Source organism: Rhinopithecus roxellana, chromosome 20, assembly GCF_007565055.1.
Source record: "Rhinopithecus roxellana isolate Shanxi Qingling chromosome 20, ASM756505v1, whole genome shotgun sequence".
Taxonomy (NCBI): Eukaryota; Metazoa; Chordata; class Mammalia; order Primates; family Cercopithecidae; genus Rhinopithecus; species Rhinopithecus roxellana.
In genome coordinates this window covers 47,752,922-47,772,790 of record NC_044568.1, presented here as the reverse complement: position 1 = coordinate 47,772,790, position 19,869 = coordinate 47,752,922, and the positions used below count along the sequence as shown (strand labels likewise).

Sequence of the window (19,869 nt, the reverse complement as noted above, 5' to 3'; positions counted from 1 at the left end):
GTGTGAAGAGTCATGGTTGATGATCTTTTCTCTCTTTCCTTCTTTCTTTTCTTTCTCTCTCTTCCTTCTTTCCTTCCTTCTCCCCTCTCTCTCTTCCTTCTTTCCTTCCTTCTCCCCTCTCTCTCTTCCTTCTTTCCTTCCTTCTTCTCTCTCTCTCTTCCTTCTTTCCTTCCTTCTCCTCTCTCTCTTCCTTTCTCTTTCCTTTTTCTCTTTCATTTTCTCTGTCTTCCTTCTTTCCTTCCTTTCCTTTTTCTTTCTTTTCTTTCCTTCTTCTTCTTCTTTTCTTCATTTCTTCTTCTTTCCTTCTTTCTTCCTTTTCTCTTCTTCTTCTTTGTCTTTCTTCTTTCCTTCCTTTTTCTTTTCTTTCTTTCATTCTGTTTGTCTTTCTCTCTCCTTTCTTTTCTTCTCTTTTTCTCTCTCTTTCTGCCTGTGACTGCGATCCTTCCCTCATGTATGTGTGAAGAGCCATGATTGATGATCTTTTCTCTTTCTTTTCTTTTTTCTTTCTTTCTTTTCTTTCTTTCTTTCCTTCTTTTTCTTTCTTCTTTCTCTTTTTCTCTTTCCTTTCTTTCTCTTTCTTCTTTCCTTCCTTCCTTCTTTCCTTCCTTCTTTCTCTCTCTCCCTCCCTCCCTCTCTCCTCCTCCCTTTCCTTCCCTTTCCTTCCTTCCCCTCCCTCCCTCCCTCTCTCCTCCCCTCCCCTTCCCTTCCCTGGGTCTCACTCTGTTACCCAGGTTACAGTGCAGTGGAACAATCATAGCTTACTGCAGCCTTAAACTCCTGGGCTCAAGCAATCCTCCTGCCTCAGCCTCCCAAGTAGCTGGGACTACAGGTGCACACAACCATGACCAGCTAATTTTTATCTTTTTTTTAGAGATAGGTTCTCATTGTGTTGCCCAGACTGGTCACAAACTCCTGGCTTCAAGCAGTCCTCCTGTCTCGGCCTCCCAAAGTGCTGGGATTACAGGCATGAGCCACTGTGACCGGCCAGTCTTTTCTCAAACAGTGGTTTGGTTCTTCAGTCCCTTTCATGTAGTATGTCACCTGCTTAGGAAAGAAGACCTACCAGCTTCTCATGATGACCACCAGGGAATCCAGGCCCTTGAGAGTGAAGATCTTCTTCAGAGCTTGTAGCAGGTTGCTGCCTCCATCAGGCTGCAGTGTCTTTACCCAGAGCTTAAGTTCCTGGAGGCTGGGGGGAGACAACAACGGCAACCTAATTGTAAGACTGTTGTATTTAATTTCATTTTAATTTCTTTTTAGAGATAAGGTCTGGCTGTGTCACCCAGGCTGAAGTGCAGTGGTGCAATCATAACTCACTGTAACCTCAAACTCCTGGGCCCAAGCGATCCTCCTGCCTCAGCCTCCCAAGTAGCTGGGACTGCAGGTGTGTGGCATCCTGCCCGGCTAATTTTTATATTTTATGTAGAGGGCTGGGCATAGTGGCTCATGCCTGTAATCTCAGCACTTTTGGGGGCCAAGGTGGGTGGATCACTTGAGGTCAGGAATTCAAGACCAGCCTGGCCAACATGGTGAATCCCATCTCTACTAAAAATACAAAAAAAATTAGCCAGCTGTGGTGGCACATGCCTGTAATCCCAGCTACTTGAGAGGATGAGCAGGAGAACTGCTTGAACTCCAGAGGCAGAAGGTTGCAGTGAACTGAGATTGTGCCACTCTCACTGCACTCCAGCCTGGGCAACAGAGTGAGACTCTATCTCAAAAAAAAAAAAAAAAAAATGTAGAGATGGGGGGGTCTCACTGTGTTGCCCAGGCTGGTCTTGAACTCTTGGCCTCAAGAGGTCCCCCTCCCTAGCTTCTCAAACAGCTGGGATTATAGGTGTGAGCCCCTACACCTGGCCTGTAGTATTAGGTACCAGGCCCAGGACAAATATTAGCTCATTTAAACCTAATGATAACTTGTTGAGGTGGTACCTTTATTCCCATTTTGTAGATGAGGAAACTGAGTTAGGACTTGCCAAAGGTGATAATGTAAGCAACTGTTAAAACTGAGATTTCAAACCAGGTCTGACTCTAAGATCTGAGCTTTTAGAAATTGTGCTATGTGAGGGTCTGGGGCTGAGTTCCTTCCTCCCCACACCCACTCTCTTGGGAGCCAGCCCTCGACAGGAGGCATGGAGTTAATTCCACAACCCTAAGAAGGCTCTAAGAGAAAGCATTATGGCTGTGTGGCTTATGTCCCACGTGGGCTGGGGTACACACCACTGGTGAGAAGAAAAATAACTTAACTTGATTCTTTCTTGGCTAAAACTTTGCACAACACTAGTGAAAGAGGTCTGTTCTTTCTACTTCAAAAAATCAAAAATCTGAAAGAAAAAATCTCAGCGTGGTGCTAATAAGTTCATCTTTCATGATCATAACTGTCAAGTCTCCTTTTTGAACAGCAAGAACAAGTCCCAGGTCTAGCGCCTTCTCTAGCCAACAGATTTAAGCTGGAATTTAAAACCATTGTTTTTCTCTCATTGTATTTTTATTTATATGGCTGCTTTCTTTCTTTTTTTTTCTGAAAGCCATTAAAGAAAGATATATGGTTGCTTTCTAATTATAGAAATATAATTACATGATTATAGAAGTATAATCATGCAAGTGACATGAACTTCTCAGTTATGGTATTGATAGAAAGTTTCCTTTAGGCCAGGAGCAGTGACTCATGCCTGCAATCCCAGCACTCTGGGAGGCTGAGGAGGGAGGACTACTTGAGGCCAGGAGTTCAAAACTAGTCTGATCAACATAGCCAGACCCCATCTTACAAAGAAGGAAAAATTTAAAAAATTAGTTGGGCACACCCTTGTTGTCCTAGCTACTGGGGAGGCTGAGGCTGGAGGATCATTTGAGCTCAGGAGATAAGACGGCAGTAAACTATGATTACTGCACTCCAGACGTGACAGAGCAAGACCTTGTCTCAAAACAAAACGAAAAAAAACGAAAAAAACAAGTTTCTTTCAATAAAAAATAAATAGAATTGAAGGAAAGAAAAATCAACAATAGTACACATGGTGGGCCGGGCACAGTGGCTCACGCCTGTAATCCCAGCACTTTGGGAGGCCAAGGAGGGCGGATCACTTGAGGTCAGAGTCTGAGACCAGCCTGGCCAACATGGTAAAACCTCGTCGCTACTAAAAATACAAAAAAAAAAAAAAGGGAGGAGGGAGGGCTTGCATTGGGGAGTTATACAAGATATAAATGATGAATTGATGGGTGCTGACGAGTTGATGGGTGCAGCACACCAACATGGCATAAGTATACATATGTAACAAACCTGCACGTTATGCATATGTACCCTAGAACTTAAAGTATAATAAAAAAAAATAAAAAAAAAAAAAAAAGAAATATGTTTCTTGGACATTTATATTTCCTTTTTTGTGAAATGCTTGTTATAATTTGATTATTTATTTGTCCTTGTATCGATTTGTATGACTCTTTTATATGGTCTGGATACTATTCCTATGTCAGTAATAAATGTTATGAATATCAAAAAAAAAAAAAAAAATTAGCAGGGCATGGTGGAGCACACCTGTAATCTCAGCTACTTGGGAGGCTGAGGCAGGATAGTTGCTTGAACCCAGGAAATGGATGTTGTGGTGAGCCAAGATCATACCACTGCATTCCAGCCTGGGTGACAGAGTAACACTCCATCTCAAAAATAAAATAAAATAAAATAAAATAAAATAAAATAAAATAAAACAAAACAAAACAATAGTACATATGGTAAAGATATGACATAGGGATATGACAAGAGAATTCTAAGAGTTCCTGAAGATGCAGAACTTTTGGCTGCCATCCGTAACAACCCAGGGGTCACTGCTCCACCTAAAGTGGAAATCAGAGTACAAAATGCTCTCGTTCATTGAGTACCTGGCACTAGCCTGGTACTTTGTTTTCATTTCATCTCCATAACAGTCCTGTGAAGAAGAGTGGGTAGGATTGGCCTTGTTTTGCAAATGAGAGAGTTAAGGGACTTGTCAAGAACACACAGTGACTGTTGGGGTTGGGATTCAAAGCCAGAGGGCCAGAAGTGGGCAATTCTCTATCCCGAAGGGCTCTTCTTCACAACTAGTGTTGGCGAGGCGGCCTCCCTCTTAGAAATCTAAGCACATGCTTTTTTTTTAACTTTTTAATTTTTTTTGGAGACAGGGTCTCTCTCTGTCACCCAGGCTGGAGTACAGTGTCACAACCATAGCTCACTGCAGCCTCGACCTCCCTCCCAGTCTCAATCAAACCTCCCACCTCAGCCTCCCAAGTAGTTGGGACTATAGGCACATGCCATCACACCGGGCTAATTTTTAAATTTTTTGTAGAGATAGGGTCTCACTAGGTTGCTCAGACTGGTCTCAAACTCCTGAGCTCAAGCGATCCTCCCACCTTGGCCTCCCAAAGTGCTGGGATTATAGGCATGAGCAACTGGCCCTGGCCAAAGCATGTGTGTTTTCCTGGGATCTGGAATCCAATCCTGGCTCTGCCGCGTTGGGCATCTTCCCTAAGCTGAGTCTGCATTTCCTCATCTACAAAATGAGGATAATAATCCTATTCCATGGGGTTGCTATATATACTAAATACAATCCTCTATGCAAAGTACCTAGTATGGCAACCAACACATGGTGGGTGACTGACGACATTCCTTTCATGGAAAAGAAATTTCTACTCACTGGATAAATAGAAATTCTTACATACCTCCCTCCTATCCCTCAAAAAAACCCCAGGCTAGAAACCCCCAACTAAAGGACATCCATGCAGTAGAGTACTATGTAGCCATTAAAACAAATGAGGTAGATTTGCATGTATTGACAGAGAAAGAGATTCAAGACCAGCTAGAAAGCCAAAGCACAGAGCAGTGTTATATAGGTCCTGTTTATGTCAAAATAAGAAGGTAAACACACAGATGCATGTGTGTGCAAATATTATTTGTGGAAGTGATATAAGGAACTATTTTGGGCCAGGCACAGTGTCTCACATCTGTAGTCCCAGCACTTTGGGAGGCCAAGACTGGAAGAGCACTTGAGGCCAGGAGGTCAGGACCAGCCTGGACAATATAGCAAGATCCCATCTTTACAAAAATAAACCAAATGGCTGGGTGTGGTGGCTCATGCCTGTAATCCCAACATTTTGGGAGGTCAAGGTGACAGATCACTTGAGGTCAGGAGTTCGAGACCAGTGTGGCCAACATGATGAAACCCTGTCTCTACCAAAAAATGCAAAAGTTAGCTGGGCATGGTAGCGCATGCCTATAGTCCCAGCTACTTGGGGGGCTGAGGCACGAGAATCACTTGAACCTGTGGGGTGGAGGTTGCAGTGAGCCAAGATCACACCACTGTACTCCAGCCTAGGCAACAGAGACCCTGTCTAAATAAACAAATAAAAATGTAGCAGGGTGTGGTGACACATGTCTGTAGTCCCAACCACTCAGGAGGCTGAGGTGAGAGGATTGCTTAAGCCCAGGAGGTCAAAGCTGCAATAAGCTATGATTGCGCCACTGCACTCCAGGTTGGGAGACACAATGAGATCCTGTCTTGAAAAAAAAAAAAAAATAGAGGGAGACTCATTTGCTATTATTTATCATCCTTTCATACTGTTGGAATTTTTTAAAAACATGCATGTGTTATTTTCACAATAATAAAACTATCTTTGCTAGTTTGCTGGATAAAAACGGTGTCTTGTGGTCACTTTATCTGTCGGTTTATGAACTGCTGCATGGCCATCTTTCCAAAAATTGTTTCTGCTTTTGTGAGTTGTCTCTTTGTACTCACTTATCTAGTAGTGTCCTGGGGTTTGCAGTTGAATTATTCAATAAAGACTCTGCTGGTTAGGGAGGAAAATGAAAAAGTAAATATCACCATCAGGCAGGAAAGCCACTCACACAGAGGCGCTGACTTCCATTGGGTCCGGCCAGAGGGACCTGGCGTTGGTGCCAAAGGACAGGACAAATAGCTTCTCCTTGTGGCTCAGCTGCTCATCGATGAGGCTCTGTTGGACGAAAGGACATCACTGGCTCCCATAGCCAGGGGAATGTGGAGCCTGGCTTTGCCTCTCTCGCCTTAGCTGGCCTCTCTGGGCTGGGTCTGAGCTGTGCTGAAATATGGCTGCTTGAGGCTGGACTTAGCAGCCAGCCCCAAGCCGACACTTGCTTCCCACCTGCTGGGCCTCCTGTGGGTGGGATGAGCATCTGGGCTGCCATCTCAGTGTGCTATGGTTGGCCCCTTGGCACTTACCTGTGGCACCCAGAGAGGGAGGACAGAGGACAGGGCAGTGGTTTCTCTCTAAGGCATGTGAGCTGGAGATGGAGCTGGTGAGTATCCATAAATTCTCCCTCTTCTTCCTGGCCAGCTAGAAATTCCACCTGTATGCCACCCCCATGAGCTCTGCCCTGGCTAACAGTAGACCACTCCACCTGAGGGATCTTTGGAAACTCTGTCCTGAGGACTTGTCATGAAGGGGGAGACTGCTCTGCAACCTGTCCCCTGACATCCACTGAGACCAGGAACAGGGAACAAGTCTGGAGGACAGCCCCACACTGAGGCTCATAAAGGCTCTGCAGGACCTGTACAAAATACAATGGGCTATTGCTGCCATGGTACCCATAAGAAAACAGCCTGTCCATACCACATCAGGCTGCAGAGGCTTTTCTCTAGGCCAGACTTCTCACTGTACACTTATGAGAAGACTTCTCACAGAGCACTTCACTTGCACAAGCTCCTTTTACCCTTATGGCAACCCTAGGTAGTCACTGTTATCATCCCCATTTTACAGAGGAGGTAAGTAAGACACAGAGAGATTAGTTAACACAGTCACATGGCCTGGAATTGGTGGAGGTGGCTGGGATTTGACTCCAGCCATCTGACTCTAGTTCTTAGCTTTTCTGCTATGGATGTGAGTTGGGGATGGAGCAATGGGCAACACCAGCCTGTTCACTGCTCTTAAGCTAGAGCTGGTGAGTATCTAATGGGAACCATAACTCCAAAGAAACCAGAATAGCTCCTCCATCCAGAAAAGGCCAGAAGCCCTGTGCTGTGCTATGCTATGCTATGCAGGAGTCTTCACATCCTCTTTCCAGGGAAACATGGGAGCTCTTGAGTCAAAGTCTAGTTGGCAGGTACTATGGTGGTGAGAATACTGGAAGTTCACACTACAACCGAAAATGACTCTGTGGTTGGGTTTTGTAGAATTCAACATAGTTCTCTAACCATAGGTGCTAATTAAGTGTGAACTGTTCTTTATAAGACACCCTATCTTGCATTTGCTATAAACAAGCTAGTCAGCAAGCTCAGGAAGGAAAGGCTGGGGGTGGTGGATGGTTCCAGGTGTTTCAGTGCGCCAGACAGACTTACCATGAGGTCCTTTTGGAACTCTTCTTTCTGAGGGCCACTGCTGATGGCTGACACATCTATGAGGATGCTGACTCTGGCCCCTTTGATGAGGCCAAATGCCTAAAACCAAAGAGGACATTTGGAAACAGCCAGTACAAATCTGTGCGTCTCCTACACTGAGCTGCTCTGTGCAATGCAGTGATGCGAACACTTCCCTCACCCCTAACAAGCAGCAGCAGACAGAAACCCCATTTTATAAGGGAAAAGCAAAACCCAATATCATGACTTCAACTCTGGGCATGACTGCTCTTATTTTGTGGCAGCCTCTTCTTTATAAGTTTTTTCCCCTTATATTTATTGTCTAATCTTATGAAGTAATACATGGTCATTGTGGAAAATCTGGAGACTGTAGAAAAGCACCCTTTGTTTGAAGATATAAAATTTGATGGCTATTTATATTAGCTTATCTAATTTCTCTATATCCTTATTTATTTTTTGCCTACTCTACCGATCAAAGGCAGATGTGTTAGCTTCACCAGCTGCAATGGTATCTCTGTGAGTTTCTAATTATGTTTCTTGCTTCTTCTTTTTGAGATGGAGTCTTGCTATATTGTCGAGGTTGGTCTCGAACTCCTGGGCTCAAGCAACCATGTGCCACCACATCCAAGTTTCTAATTGTGTTTCTAAATGCTATTATTACTCTACAGTTATTACTCCTTGACTTATGATGGGACCACATCCTGATAAACCCATCATAAGTGGAAAAATCATAAGTTGAACCATTCTAAGTCAAGGACTGTCTGTATTACTTGTCGGTGCTATTTGACTCTGCACATAAATGTTCATCTTGTTAAAGCTGCATTGTGGATTGGAACTTTCATTCATATGAAATTGATAGTTCTCTAGGGGCAGTAGGTTCCATTCGGTGTTTTTCCTTAAATCCTACTTTATTGGATATCTAATTTTCCTGTTGAATTCACTCTTCTGCTCTCAGAGAGTATTTTATATCTTCTCTTACACCTGCAGCACTCCCTTTCTGTACTCTCCCAGCAAGTGACTTTGCCTCCAATTTTGCTGAGAAAACAGAAACAAATTGGAGAGAATTAAAAAAAATCTTTCCATGCAGAGTCTACTGACCTACCAGCCCATAGCCCTACACGCTTCACCTTTTTCCAGTTAAAATGCATCTAAGGCCAACCAGCAACGGTCTAGGCTAACCTTTGACTTGCATCACTGGATCTTCTCTTGCTAAATAGGAACTCTGCTTCTGTGATCATCCCTTCTCCTGGATCATCCATTCCTATTGATTGTACAACTTCCATCATCATATGAACAGGTTATAATATCGCCCATCTTAAAAAAGATATAGACCTCTCAGGATGCCACCTCTCCCTCCTGCTGCTGTTTCATTTTTCGGCTCTCCATCTTAGCCACATGTCCTTACCTCCCGGGGACCCATTCAAGTTAGGTTCTCATCTTCCTATTCCTCTGAAACCACATGTGTCAAGGTGATCAATGACCTTTGTCTTGCCAAGGATTTAACCCTTGTCTTGCCAAGCCCAAGGGTTAAATCCAAATTCTCAACTTTCTCGAACTCTGAGTAGCATATAGCACAGTTTGACTGTGTCAAGAATTTAACAAGTTAAAACACTTTGTACGTGTGTCTTCCAGGACACCACATTTTCCCACTTTCCCCTCTATTCGCTGCCCAGATTTTCTTAATTTCCTTTCCTAGAGAGTCCCTCCTCCTTGTTCCAAAGTCACAATACTGGCGTGCCCTAGGAACTTGCTTCTGAGGGTGTGGGTCATGGGCCGACAGCATCACCATCCCCCAACTTGTTAGAAATGCAGAGTCTCAGGTCCCACTCCAGGCTTACCCAATTAGAGTCTTTATTTTAACAAGGGCTTCCAGGTGCACAGTGGCACAATCATAGCTCACTGCAGCCTGGAACTCCTGGGCTCAAGTGATCCTCCTGCCTCAATCTCCTAAGTAGCTGGCACTATAGGTGTGTGCCACCACACCTGGCTATTTGTTTTTTTAATTTTTTTTTAGAGATAGGGTCTTACTGCATTGCCCAGGCTGGTCTTGAACTCCCAGTCTCAAGTGACCCTCCAGCCTCGGCCTCCCAAAGTGCTGAGATTGCAGCCATGAGCCATCACGCCTGGCCACTCTCTTCTTTATCTAGCCCAGGGTGTGACAGCTTTGGCACTACTGACATTTGGCACTATTGACATTTGGGCTGGATAATTATCTTTTGTAGGGAGCTGTCCTGTGCATTACAGGATGGTGAGCAGCATCCCTGGCTGCTGATAAACTAGATGTAGGTAACAACCCCTCTCCTCCAGCCATGACAATCAAAAATGTCTCCAGACATTGCCAAATGTTCCTGTGGGGCAAAGTCTCCCCTGGTGGAGAACCACTGTTCTTTGATCACCTCCTAAGTGATCTGAGTGTCATGCCTTTGAATACCATCCAAACGCTAATAATTATCTGAGGTCCATCTTCAGATTTCTCTTGGAACTTCAGACCTGTGCACCCAACATCCTGCTCCGCTTCTCTGTCTGGAAGTCTACTAAGTCCTCCAGGCTTCACATGTCCAAAACAAGACCTCTTGGTTTTCCTTCTCAAGTCTGTTTCTCCCTCAGCCTTCCCCATATCAGTAAATGCCATTCAACACTGGCCCAGGTGCTCTGGCCCTAAACCTATCTAATCCATCGGCAAGTTCTGCTGGTCCTACCTTCCAATTGTGCGTTGAATCTACCATATCTCATTCTGTCGACCCTAGAGCTTGAGTCTAAGCCCCCATCATTCGCAGCCAGCGCAGTTGTCCTGTTTCCACTTTTACCCCCTGTATAGTCAAGTTATGCAGCAGCCAGTGTGATTCTTTTGAAACTTGTCAGATCAGGTCACTCCCCGGCTTTATTAAAGCCTTCATCTTTGGAATCAGGCCCTCCCGGACTTCAACCTGCTCATCTAACCTTGTCTCCTTTCTCTACATAGCTCACTCTGTGCTTGCTGCATTGGCCCATGTGCTGCTTCTGGAACATACCAAGCTCGTTCCTGCCTCAAGACTTTTGGACTTGCTGTTTCCTCTGCTTGGAACATTCTCCCCAAAATATTGGCAGGGCTCACCTCCGCACTTTCTTTAGGTGCCTTTTCAAATGTCTCCTCTTCAGAGTGAGTATCCTCAACCATTCCATTTATTTATTTTTTATTTTATTTTTGAGAGGGAGTCTCACTCTGTCTCTCAGGCTGGAGTGCAGTGGCATGATCTCAGCTCACTGCAACCTCTGCCTCCTGGGTTCAAGCAATTCTCCTGCTTTAGCCTCCCGAGTAGCTGGGATTACAGGTGCCCACCACCACGCCTGGCTAATTTTTGTGGTTTTAGTAGAGACGGGGTTTCAGCATTTTGGCCAGGCTGGTCTCAAACTACTGACCTCAAGTGATCCGCCTGCCTTGGCCTCCCAAAGTGCTGGGATTACAAGTGTGCACCACCATGTCTGGCCTAAACCATTCCATTTAAATAGTCCTTCTCTTCCACTCTTGGTTCCCTTACTCAGCTTTGTTTCTTTTTACAGCACGTAAGCTCCACGAAGACAGGACCTTAGTATTAGTCATGGTTTTTTCCCCCCAGTGAACCATTCCTTTAGCAACTACTGGTCATGTTGGTAGTCTCAATCCTAGAATAGTGTCTGTTATACAATGACTCAGTATGTGTTTGTTGAATTCATGACCCAAATATGGCACAAGGCTTTCTAGGGTATTGCCAGTCTGGAGGCAAGAAGTTGAAATCTAGAGCCAATTCTATTTCTTTTAAATTAAAAACAAGCTGCCATGAGGACTTTACAGCTTTTGGAATTGAAAACATTCATTCCCTAAACCTAGCCATTGAAGTTCTAGACATTTATTCCATAGAAATAACTGGACAAGTATGTAAGAGGCAATTGGAGCCGGGTAATACCAGATATTCTCATTTTTCAAGAGAAGTCTGATAGCAGACATGAAAGTGAAATATCAGGATTTTAAAAATCTTGGCAACTAATTTGAAAAATATTTAAAACTAGGGAGCCCAGAACAGCATGGCTGTGGGCCAGATTTGGCCTGCATGCCACTAGTTTATAACTTCTCCTTATCCTCTGCAGACACAGATCCAGAGAAGTGAGGCCACTTTCTAGGGCCTTAGTGAGAGAGCAGAGCAGGAATGGTGACCAGCGATTATCTGGCCATCACTCAGGCTGCCTGCCTCAACACCCAGGGAGCCGGTGAGCTGATTCACAGGTGATCACTTCCCTGGGCTCTTCCATGGTTTCTCTGTAGCTCTGTCAGAAAGGGGTGGCAGGAAGAAGGGGCTATCGATCCCCGCCATCTTTGACAAAGGTGCCAGGATGGGGTGATTGGGGTGGGTCAGTAAGAGCAGCATGTGCTACATGGATGCCTATGGGGTATGGGAGGATTTCATTCCTCTGGGTCTCTCTGCCTGTTACTATGGGCAACCAGAGGGGTCCAGCTATAGCCGCAGACAAGCATCTGCTGACTCAACTTGTCCAAGCGAGTGAAGGAGGTTCTGGATCTGAGATGTAGACCACACCCTGGAATTGGCAGGACAGGCAGGCTTAGCACTATGTTGTTACCCACTGGTCTTGGGTAGAGGTGGGGACTGGGAGTAGGGAGCATGACTTTCAGCATCTGCTTTTCCCAGGGTTTAAAGCAAGAGTTGAAGATTGTGCCTAAGGGTGGAAGCAAACGGGAAGCCAGAAAAGTGCCAGTTGATGGCAATTAAGCTAAAACAAATAAGAAAGCAAATCAAAGGTTAATTTGCCCATGATCACTCTTTTACTGTTGGGTTCTGAGAAAAACATTTAATTAAAAAAAATTTTTTTTTTCAAAGACAGATCTTGCTCTGTCACCAGGCTGGAGTGCAGTGGCACAATCATAGCTCACTGCAGCCTTGAGCCTCCTGGGCTCAAGAAATCCTCCTGCCTCAGCCTCTCAAGTAGCTGGGACTACAGTGGTGCACCACTACGCCTAGCCCTTAATCAAACTTTTGTGGGGTTTTTTTGTTTGTTTTTGAGACAGAGTCTCACTGTGTCGCCCAGGCTAGAGTGCAATGGCGTGATCTCGGCTCACTGCAACCTCCACCTCCTGAGTTCAAGCAATTTTCCTGCCTCAGCCTCCCGCGTAGCTGGGATTACAGGCATGCACAACCACACCCAGCTACTTTTTTGTATTTTTAGTAGAGACAAGGTTTCACCATGTTGGCCAGGCTGGTCTTGAACTCCCGACCTCAGGTGATCCACCTACCTAGGCCTCCCAGTGACCTGGGATTACAGGCATAAGCCACCACGCCCAGCCCTTAATCAAACTTTTAAGAAAAGTGATATCCAGATGATCAGCCTTAGTCTTCTAAATCTCATTGTGGGTCTGAAGTTAAATGCCTAGGGCACATCTGCATTCTCACCTGCCCAGTACCCGTTCCCCCTTCTGGTAACAGTGCTCTGGCCTTCCACATGCAACCATCTGTCTCCCTTTCTCAGTCCATGAGGGCTGGGGGGGCTAACCCCCAGTCTCTTTCCCCTTCCCCCATGTCTTTTTTTTTTTTTTTGCCCTAGAAGTGAACACTAGTTCCAGGCCTAGTTAGATAGTATATTTCATCTCCTTGGCTATGTTGATTGGTGTAAATTGGTCAATGGGAGTCAATCCCAGGATTTGGAAATTGTGTAGGGAACAGGAAGTGAGGTTCCTTTCTACTGGAGCTGCTCATCACCACCTTCCTATGCCTGAAGAGAGATGTCCCAAGAATAAAACCAACTCAGAGGAAAGCAGAGCCCAAAGGCATAGAGGTGACATCATCTGAGCACCTGGATCCAGCTGTGGCTTGGGTTTTCATTTACGTAGGTTAGTAAATGCCTTTTTTAGCTTAAGCCAATTTACACTGGAGGTCTATCATTTGCAACTGACAGGGTTCTAACAAATACAGATGGAATGAGTGAAAGGGGGCAAAGAATTAAACCTATGCCCGTTACCTTCTTGCTGTTTTCTGTGAGCCACTGAATTCTCTCTTGATAGACTTCAATAGTGCTGTCAAGACATCAGAAAGACTCATCACCCAAGGTCAATGTCCTTACTGAGCAACAACAGCCACTTACATACACAAAAGGCAGGTATGAATAATTTTTTTTTTTTTTTTAACGTGCATAGGGTCTTGGAAGAAGGTGGTGAACATTTTAAGTGCACTGTAGTGCACGCCTGTAGTCCTGGCTACTCAGGAGGCTGACTTGATCACTTGAGGCCAGGAGTTCAAGACCAGCTTGAGCAACCTAGTGAAACCCTGCCTCTACAAAAAATACAAAAATTTGCTGGATATGGTGGTGCATGCCTGTAGTCCCAGCTACTCAGGAGGCTGAGGTGGGAGGATCACTTGAGTCCAGGAGTTCAAGGCTGCATGGAGTTATGATTGTTCCACTGTACTCAAGCCTGGGCAAAATCAAGCAAAGACAAAACTGAAGATACTTGGTTTGCTAGGGCACTAGGTATAAGGGGATTGCAAAAGGGATCAAGTATATAGGTGCCGCTCTACTGGTGACACAGTGCACAGGATAAATGACAATGGTTTGGTGGATCAAGCGGTAGAATTAGGCCCTCCCGGACTTCAACCTGCTCGTCTAACCTCGTCTCCTTTCTCCACATAGCTCACTCTGTGTTCATTCTGCCCGCTGTAGGCAGGTCTGTGGAGGATGGAGGAGGGTGTTCTTATGAGAAAGTTGGAAGACCACCCTTGCACTTGCTCAAATCTGTGTCTTCTCAGAAGAAATTGTTCCTAGTCTCCTGGAAACTGATCATAAAGGCACAACAGAGGCAGTTAAGCAATCATTTCCACTGGATTGATTAACAAAAAACCTAGTTTCTGAAAAGTAGTCCAGGAGGGCCTGATTCCACCGCTTGATCCACCAAACCATTGTCATTTATCCTGTGCACTGTGTCACCAGTAGAGCGGCACCTATATACTCGTAGCTGGGGGACCTTCTGGAAGCTGCCTTACTTGCATGCCTGGCTGGAGACTAGCATACATCATGTGCACAAGGTAAGGACTCAGTCACTTGAATTTAATTGACTTGTCCTCACTGGGGGCAGGTGAGATTTGGGGGCCTAGAGAGGGACAAAAGAGGTCTTTGGAAATGAGATCATGGGGTAGTGGGTGGTAGATAGAGTCATAAGGGACACATGAGTTATGAATAGAGCTAAGAGGATGAGCTTTATTTTTATCTTCTTCTTATTTTTATTTGAGACAGGGTCTCATTCTGTTGCCCAGGCTGGAGTGCAGTGGTACGATCATGGCTCACTGCAGCTTCAAGCCTCCCTTGGCTCAGGTGATCCTCTCACCTCAGCCTTTAAGTAGCTGGAACTATAGCTGCACACCACCACAACTGGCTAATTTTTATATTTTCTGTAGAGTTGGAGTTTCATCATTTTTCCCAGGCTGGTCTTGAACTCCTGAACTCAAGCGATCCTCCCGCCTCGACCTTCCAAAGTGTTGCGATTACAGGCGTGAGCCACTGTGACCAGCTGAAGATGAACTTTATAATAAAACATGTTTGTGTTCAAGATCCAGCTTTGCCATCTACTAGCTGTGTGACCTTGGACAGGTGTGGTAACCTTTCTGAGCCCCAGTTTCACCATCTCCAACATGAAGATAACAACAGGATTTGTTACCTTCAATTTGCTAAAAGTCAATTTACTGAAAGCCAATCCTCTGAAAATCAATTTGCCAAATGACCAATTAGCTAAATAGACTTGAACATTCCTTAAAATGCTGGATTCACAATTAAAACTGATAAACCAAAATATTGCAGAATTCTTTAAAACCTGTTTCAGCTTCCAACCTAATAAAAGTTACTATAAATTCTACAGTTCAATGGTTTTGAGAAATTTGAGCAATTGATCATTCCATGAATGGCCATTCAGCAATCAACTTTTGGTTAACTGGCTTGAGAGTGATGGTTTTATAAGGGGAAACCCCTTTCTCTTGATTCTCATTCTCTCTTTGCTGGCTGTCTTGTAAGATGTCCCTTTGCTCTTCCTTCATCTTCTGCCATGAGTGTGAGGCCTCCCCAGTCATGTGGAACTGTGGGTCCATTAAACCTCTTTCTTCTGTAAATTGCCCAGTCTCGGGTACGTCTTTATCAGCAGCATGAAAATGGACTAATACACATGTGCTATCAAAACCTGGTTTAGGAGTGGGGATGCATGCACGTTTTTGCCATATATTTGCAAAGGTATGAACGCAATCAATTTGACATTGAAAGTCATTACTCTTAACCATTAAACACCAGATGAAGCTGTGTCATCCAAGGGACTATGGATTTCATTTTATATTTTTTTAGAGATAGGGTCTTATTCTGTTGCCCAGGCTGGAGTGCAGTGTTGTGATCATAGCTCACTGCAGCCTCGAACTTCTGGGCTCAAGTGATCCTCCCACCTTGGTCTCTCAAAGCGCTAGGATTATAGGCATGGCCCACCATGCCTGGCCCTAGACTATGGATTTGAAAAGGCTGACAGACATTGATCTGGTCCAACCTTTCTATTTGAGAAAAGAGGAAACTGGGGCTAGAAGTGGGAAGAGACTTGCCCATCTCCCTGGGTGGTAGACTTTTTTTTTTTTTTTTTTTTTGAGACAGGGTCCCACTCTATTGCCCAAGGTCTCACAGATATTGCTGTTTGAACAAAGTTACTTCCAGGCTACCGAAACGACATAGTTCTTTTTTTTTTTTTTTTTTTTTTTTTTGAGACAGTTATGCTTTTGTTGCCCAGGCTGGAGTGCAATGGCATGATCTCAGCTCACTGCAACCTCCACCTCCTGAGTTCAAGCGATTCTCCTGCCTCAGCCTACCGAGTAGCTGGGATTACAGGCATGCACCACCAGGACTGGTTAATTTAAAAAATATGTATTTTTAGTAGAGACAGGATTTCACCACGTTGGCCAGCCTGGCTTCAAACTCTTGACCTCAAGTGATCCACCTGCCTCGGCCTCCCAAAGTACTGGGATTAGAGGCATGAGCCACCATGCCCAGACCGAAATGACATAATTCTTGAGCTCCATGGTGTTGGGAGGATGCTAAGAAACATACTTACTCAGAAAGCTTTGACTCAAAGTGGCGGATGATCTGGGTGGAGAAACGTATTTTCTGCACAACATTGGTGTCCTCCTCCCTGAAGAAGCAAAGCCTTATGAGGGGGTCTCTTGGGCCCAGGGGGCTGCATGTGTTGCTGCAGCTGTGGGGGTTGTGGGGAACAGCTTCAGACTTACAGCACTTCTGTGCCCTGGCTTATCAGGTCAGCCAAGGTGAGCTTCTGACACTTTAAACTGTGAGCCGAAAGCCAGTCTTCAGAGTCCTCCCAATCTGAAGACTGGGTCTCGCTCGCCTGCAGCCTCTGCAAGACAAAAGCCAGAGTCAAACAGAGAAGTGGAAAGAGAGGGAAGGAAGAGGTTCCCTTCACACAGATACCCAACGGGGGCCAACTCAGACTGATCCTATCTTTTTTTTTTTTTTTGAGATGGAGTTTCACTCTTGTCACCAAGGCTGGAGTGCAGTGGCATGATCTTGGCTCACTGCAACCTCTGCCTCTCGGGTTCAAGTGATTCTCCTGCCTCCGCCTCCTGAGTATCTGGGATTACAGGCATGTGCCACCACGCTTGGCTAATTTTTGTCTTTTTAGTAGAGACAGGGTTTCGGCATTTTGGCCAGGCTGGTCTCAAACTCCTGACCTCAAGTGATCCACCAGCCTTGGCCTCCCAAAGTGCTGGGATTATAGGCATGAGCTACCATACCTGGCCCCCTGGTTTGTCTGTTTTAGAGACAGGGCCTTGCTCTGTCACCCAGGCTGGAGTGCAGCGGTGTGATCATAGCTCACTGCAGCTTCGAAGTTCTGGGCTTAAGTGACATTGCTTTAAGTTCTGTGCCTGAGGTCTGCTCTGCCCTCTGTCTCAAAGGGAAATTAGCAAGTGTTGAAGAAGTGTGAAAAACACTCTTATAATTACTGCAAATACTTAGATAGCACTTATTACATGTTAAGCACTTTCCATACATTAACTCATTTAATTTTACAAAGTAGGTTCCATTATGATAACCCCATCTTGCTGACCAGGGAACTGAGGTACAGATAATTTAGGTAATCAGTCCAAGGTCATGCAGCTAGAAAGTGGCAGATGTGGAATTCAAACCCAGGCTGTGAAGCTCAAGTCATGCTTCTAACCATGGTACTATGTTGTCCCTCTAAACTAGCACCAAACTGTGATCATCTCCATGAAGGAGTGAGAGGACTGAGGGGACAGATTACTTTCTCATTGTGTGATTCTATGCTAACAAATGTCCTGCCCTTGAAAGGCACCACCTAAAATCATAGGTCTCTGTCGCCTATCTAGGGAAACACAGCTCTCTATCACATGGACACTAGATGTCACTCTTCTCACCTTTCAGACTCAACCCTCTCCCTGGTTGGAAACACAGCATGGTAGACTTTTTTTCTTTTGAGACAGGGTCTCATCTTATTGCCCAGGCTGGAGTGCAGTACCACAGTCTCAGCTCACTGCCAAAATCTCAGCTCATTGCAGCCTCAGCCTCCCAGGCTCAAGTGATCCTCTTTCCTTGGCCTCCTAAGTAGCTGGGACTATAGGCACGTGCCACGATACCTCGCTAATTTGTGTATTTTTTTTTTTTTTTTTTTTTTTTGGTGGAAACAGGGTTTCACCATGTTGCCCAGGCTGGCCTCAAACTTCTAGACTCAAGCAATCCTCCCACCAAGGCCTCCCAAAGTGCTGAGATAACAGATGTGAACCACCGTGCCTGGTGAGCATGGTAGACTTAATAATTTACCTTTCTTCCATCTGTGTTGCTTTTGAAATGATGTCACGTTTTAGGACACAGATTTTGTATTATTCATACTTGAAGACACACTATTAAACACATTATGGATTCTGACTTTAGGCCATGCTGATTATGTAACTCAACTAGTTCATTTGCATAGAGAATGGTAAGATCTTTGTGTTGGAGCAATCCTTTCCCTCTTTCCTTCAGGTTCATCTGCAAGGCAAAGGAGGCCCCAGCTGTGGCTGATAAATATGAGAATGATCCTGTGTACACCTGGGAAGTCATGCATTTTGATATAAAATTAAAGGAAAGATGCATGTCATCAACATCTGAACTCATTACAAGACTTCTTCAGAATCTCAAAACTCTATCAACCTTTCCTCATCTCCTTTAATTAAACTTGCTTTCCTGTAAGTGCCAGAACCTAAGTAAATCATGGGTATTTTTCTGATTGTTTAATTGCCAGCATTATAACTGGATTGTTTTTGACTATCATTTCAAAGGTATCATATTTAAACTCTAGTGTGGGTTAGATACACGGTTGTGCACTAGCCTTGCTTGAACATGGCAACCACTGATTGCCATTGTTTCCCTGTTAGAATGAATTCTGAGTTCTAGACAATCCACTCACCCTCTTGGGAAGGCCCATTGAAGGTCAGCCTAAAATCATAGTCTGGTAAGAGGTTTATTCTCCTATTATGCCCCATTTGTCCAACAGCACTTCCTGAAATGGATTTCTGAATCTAGATTTCAGGGAATCTCAGAAGCAAAGCAAATCTCAGGAAGGGGAATTTTAGAATCAAATGCTTAAGACTTCAGGCCTTGATAGCATGATCAGAGTCTTCACATGCTCCTGAATATTTAGTGACATGGCCAAATAGGCTATACAATTTCTATATAAACAGAGAGATTCTTCAGTCATTTCTAAAGGCAGAGGATTAGAGATAAATGCTTAATTAATCTTTTTCAGTCCTAGAATCCTATGAGAAGGAAGAAATCCCCAGAATTTAGCACATTCTGCATTCCCTGAATGATTTGTAGTATCACGACCCAGTTAAAGTGCCATGGTCTTTACCAGTAAGTCCTGTGTCTGGTTAACGTGTGTAACCAGTAATCCATTGTCTGAATTCTGACCAAGTCCATTCACATTCTTCTGCTTTAGTGACTTCTTTGAATCTCTGCCAGTGTTTCTCCTAATGCTACAAAACATAAAAGTAATTTGATGAATGCCTGTGCACTGGGCATTGATTGGTTTGACATCCCCAGTGCCTCCTCTCTTTGCCTTAGTCCCTACAAGTATTCTAGGAACATTTTTCTGTGCAGTAACTGAGAAGGGTTCCTGCAGAGTCCTGATAAAATGTGGACTCCAGTTCCATGAGATATTTTATCATTTAGATAACTAAAGCCCTCAGGTGGCTCTAAGAAGATTCAATGACCCAGTCTCACCCTCAGCTCCCATGAGCAAAATGCTGTTGCTGTTTTCATTTGCAAAATCAGAGAACTATGCTTACCAATGGTTTTCCAGAAGCATATTTTCTTGGCCATGGAAGACATGACTAGTTTGTGTAGCCATTGCAAAACACCCAATGCTTATTTTCCTAAAGAAGGAAAGAATACCAGAAAACAGGATAAATGTGGCATACAGACAATAGTTTTGGGGGGTATCTATATCCAGCACAATGCT

At 44.6% G+C, this 19,869-nt stretch overlaps 1 protein-coding gene across 1 annotated transcript in view; it reads right to left on the bottom strand.

Moving 5' to 3' along the window:
- VWA3A (von Willebrand factor A domain containing 3A) overlaps positions 1–19,869 on the bottom strand; it is an 80,401-nt gene that overhangs the window by 39,061 nt on the left and 21,471 nt on the right. The window contains 8 exon segments of the mRNA XM_010388596.2: positions 1,064–1,189; positions 5,873–5,979; positions 7,341–7,439; positions 13,344–13,398; positions 16,450–16,527; positions 16,625–16,749; positions 19,261–19,384; positions 19,697–19,783. Of these exon segments, the coding sequence (XP_010386898.2) occupies positions 1,064–1,189; positions 5,873–5,979; positions 7,341–7,439; positions 13,344–13,398; positions 16,450–16,527; positions 16,625–16,749; positions 19,261–19,384; positions 19,697–19,758 (776 nt within the window). The 5' untranslated portion in view covers positions 19,759–19,783.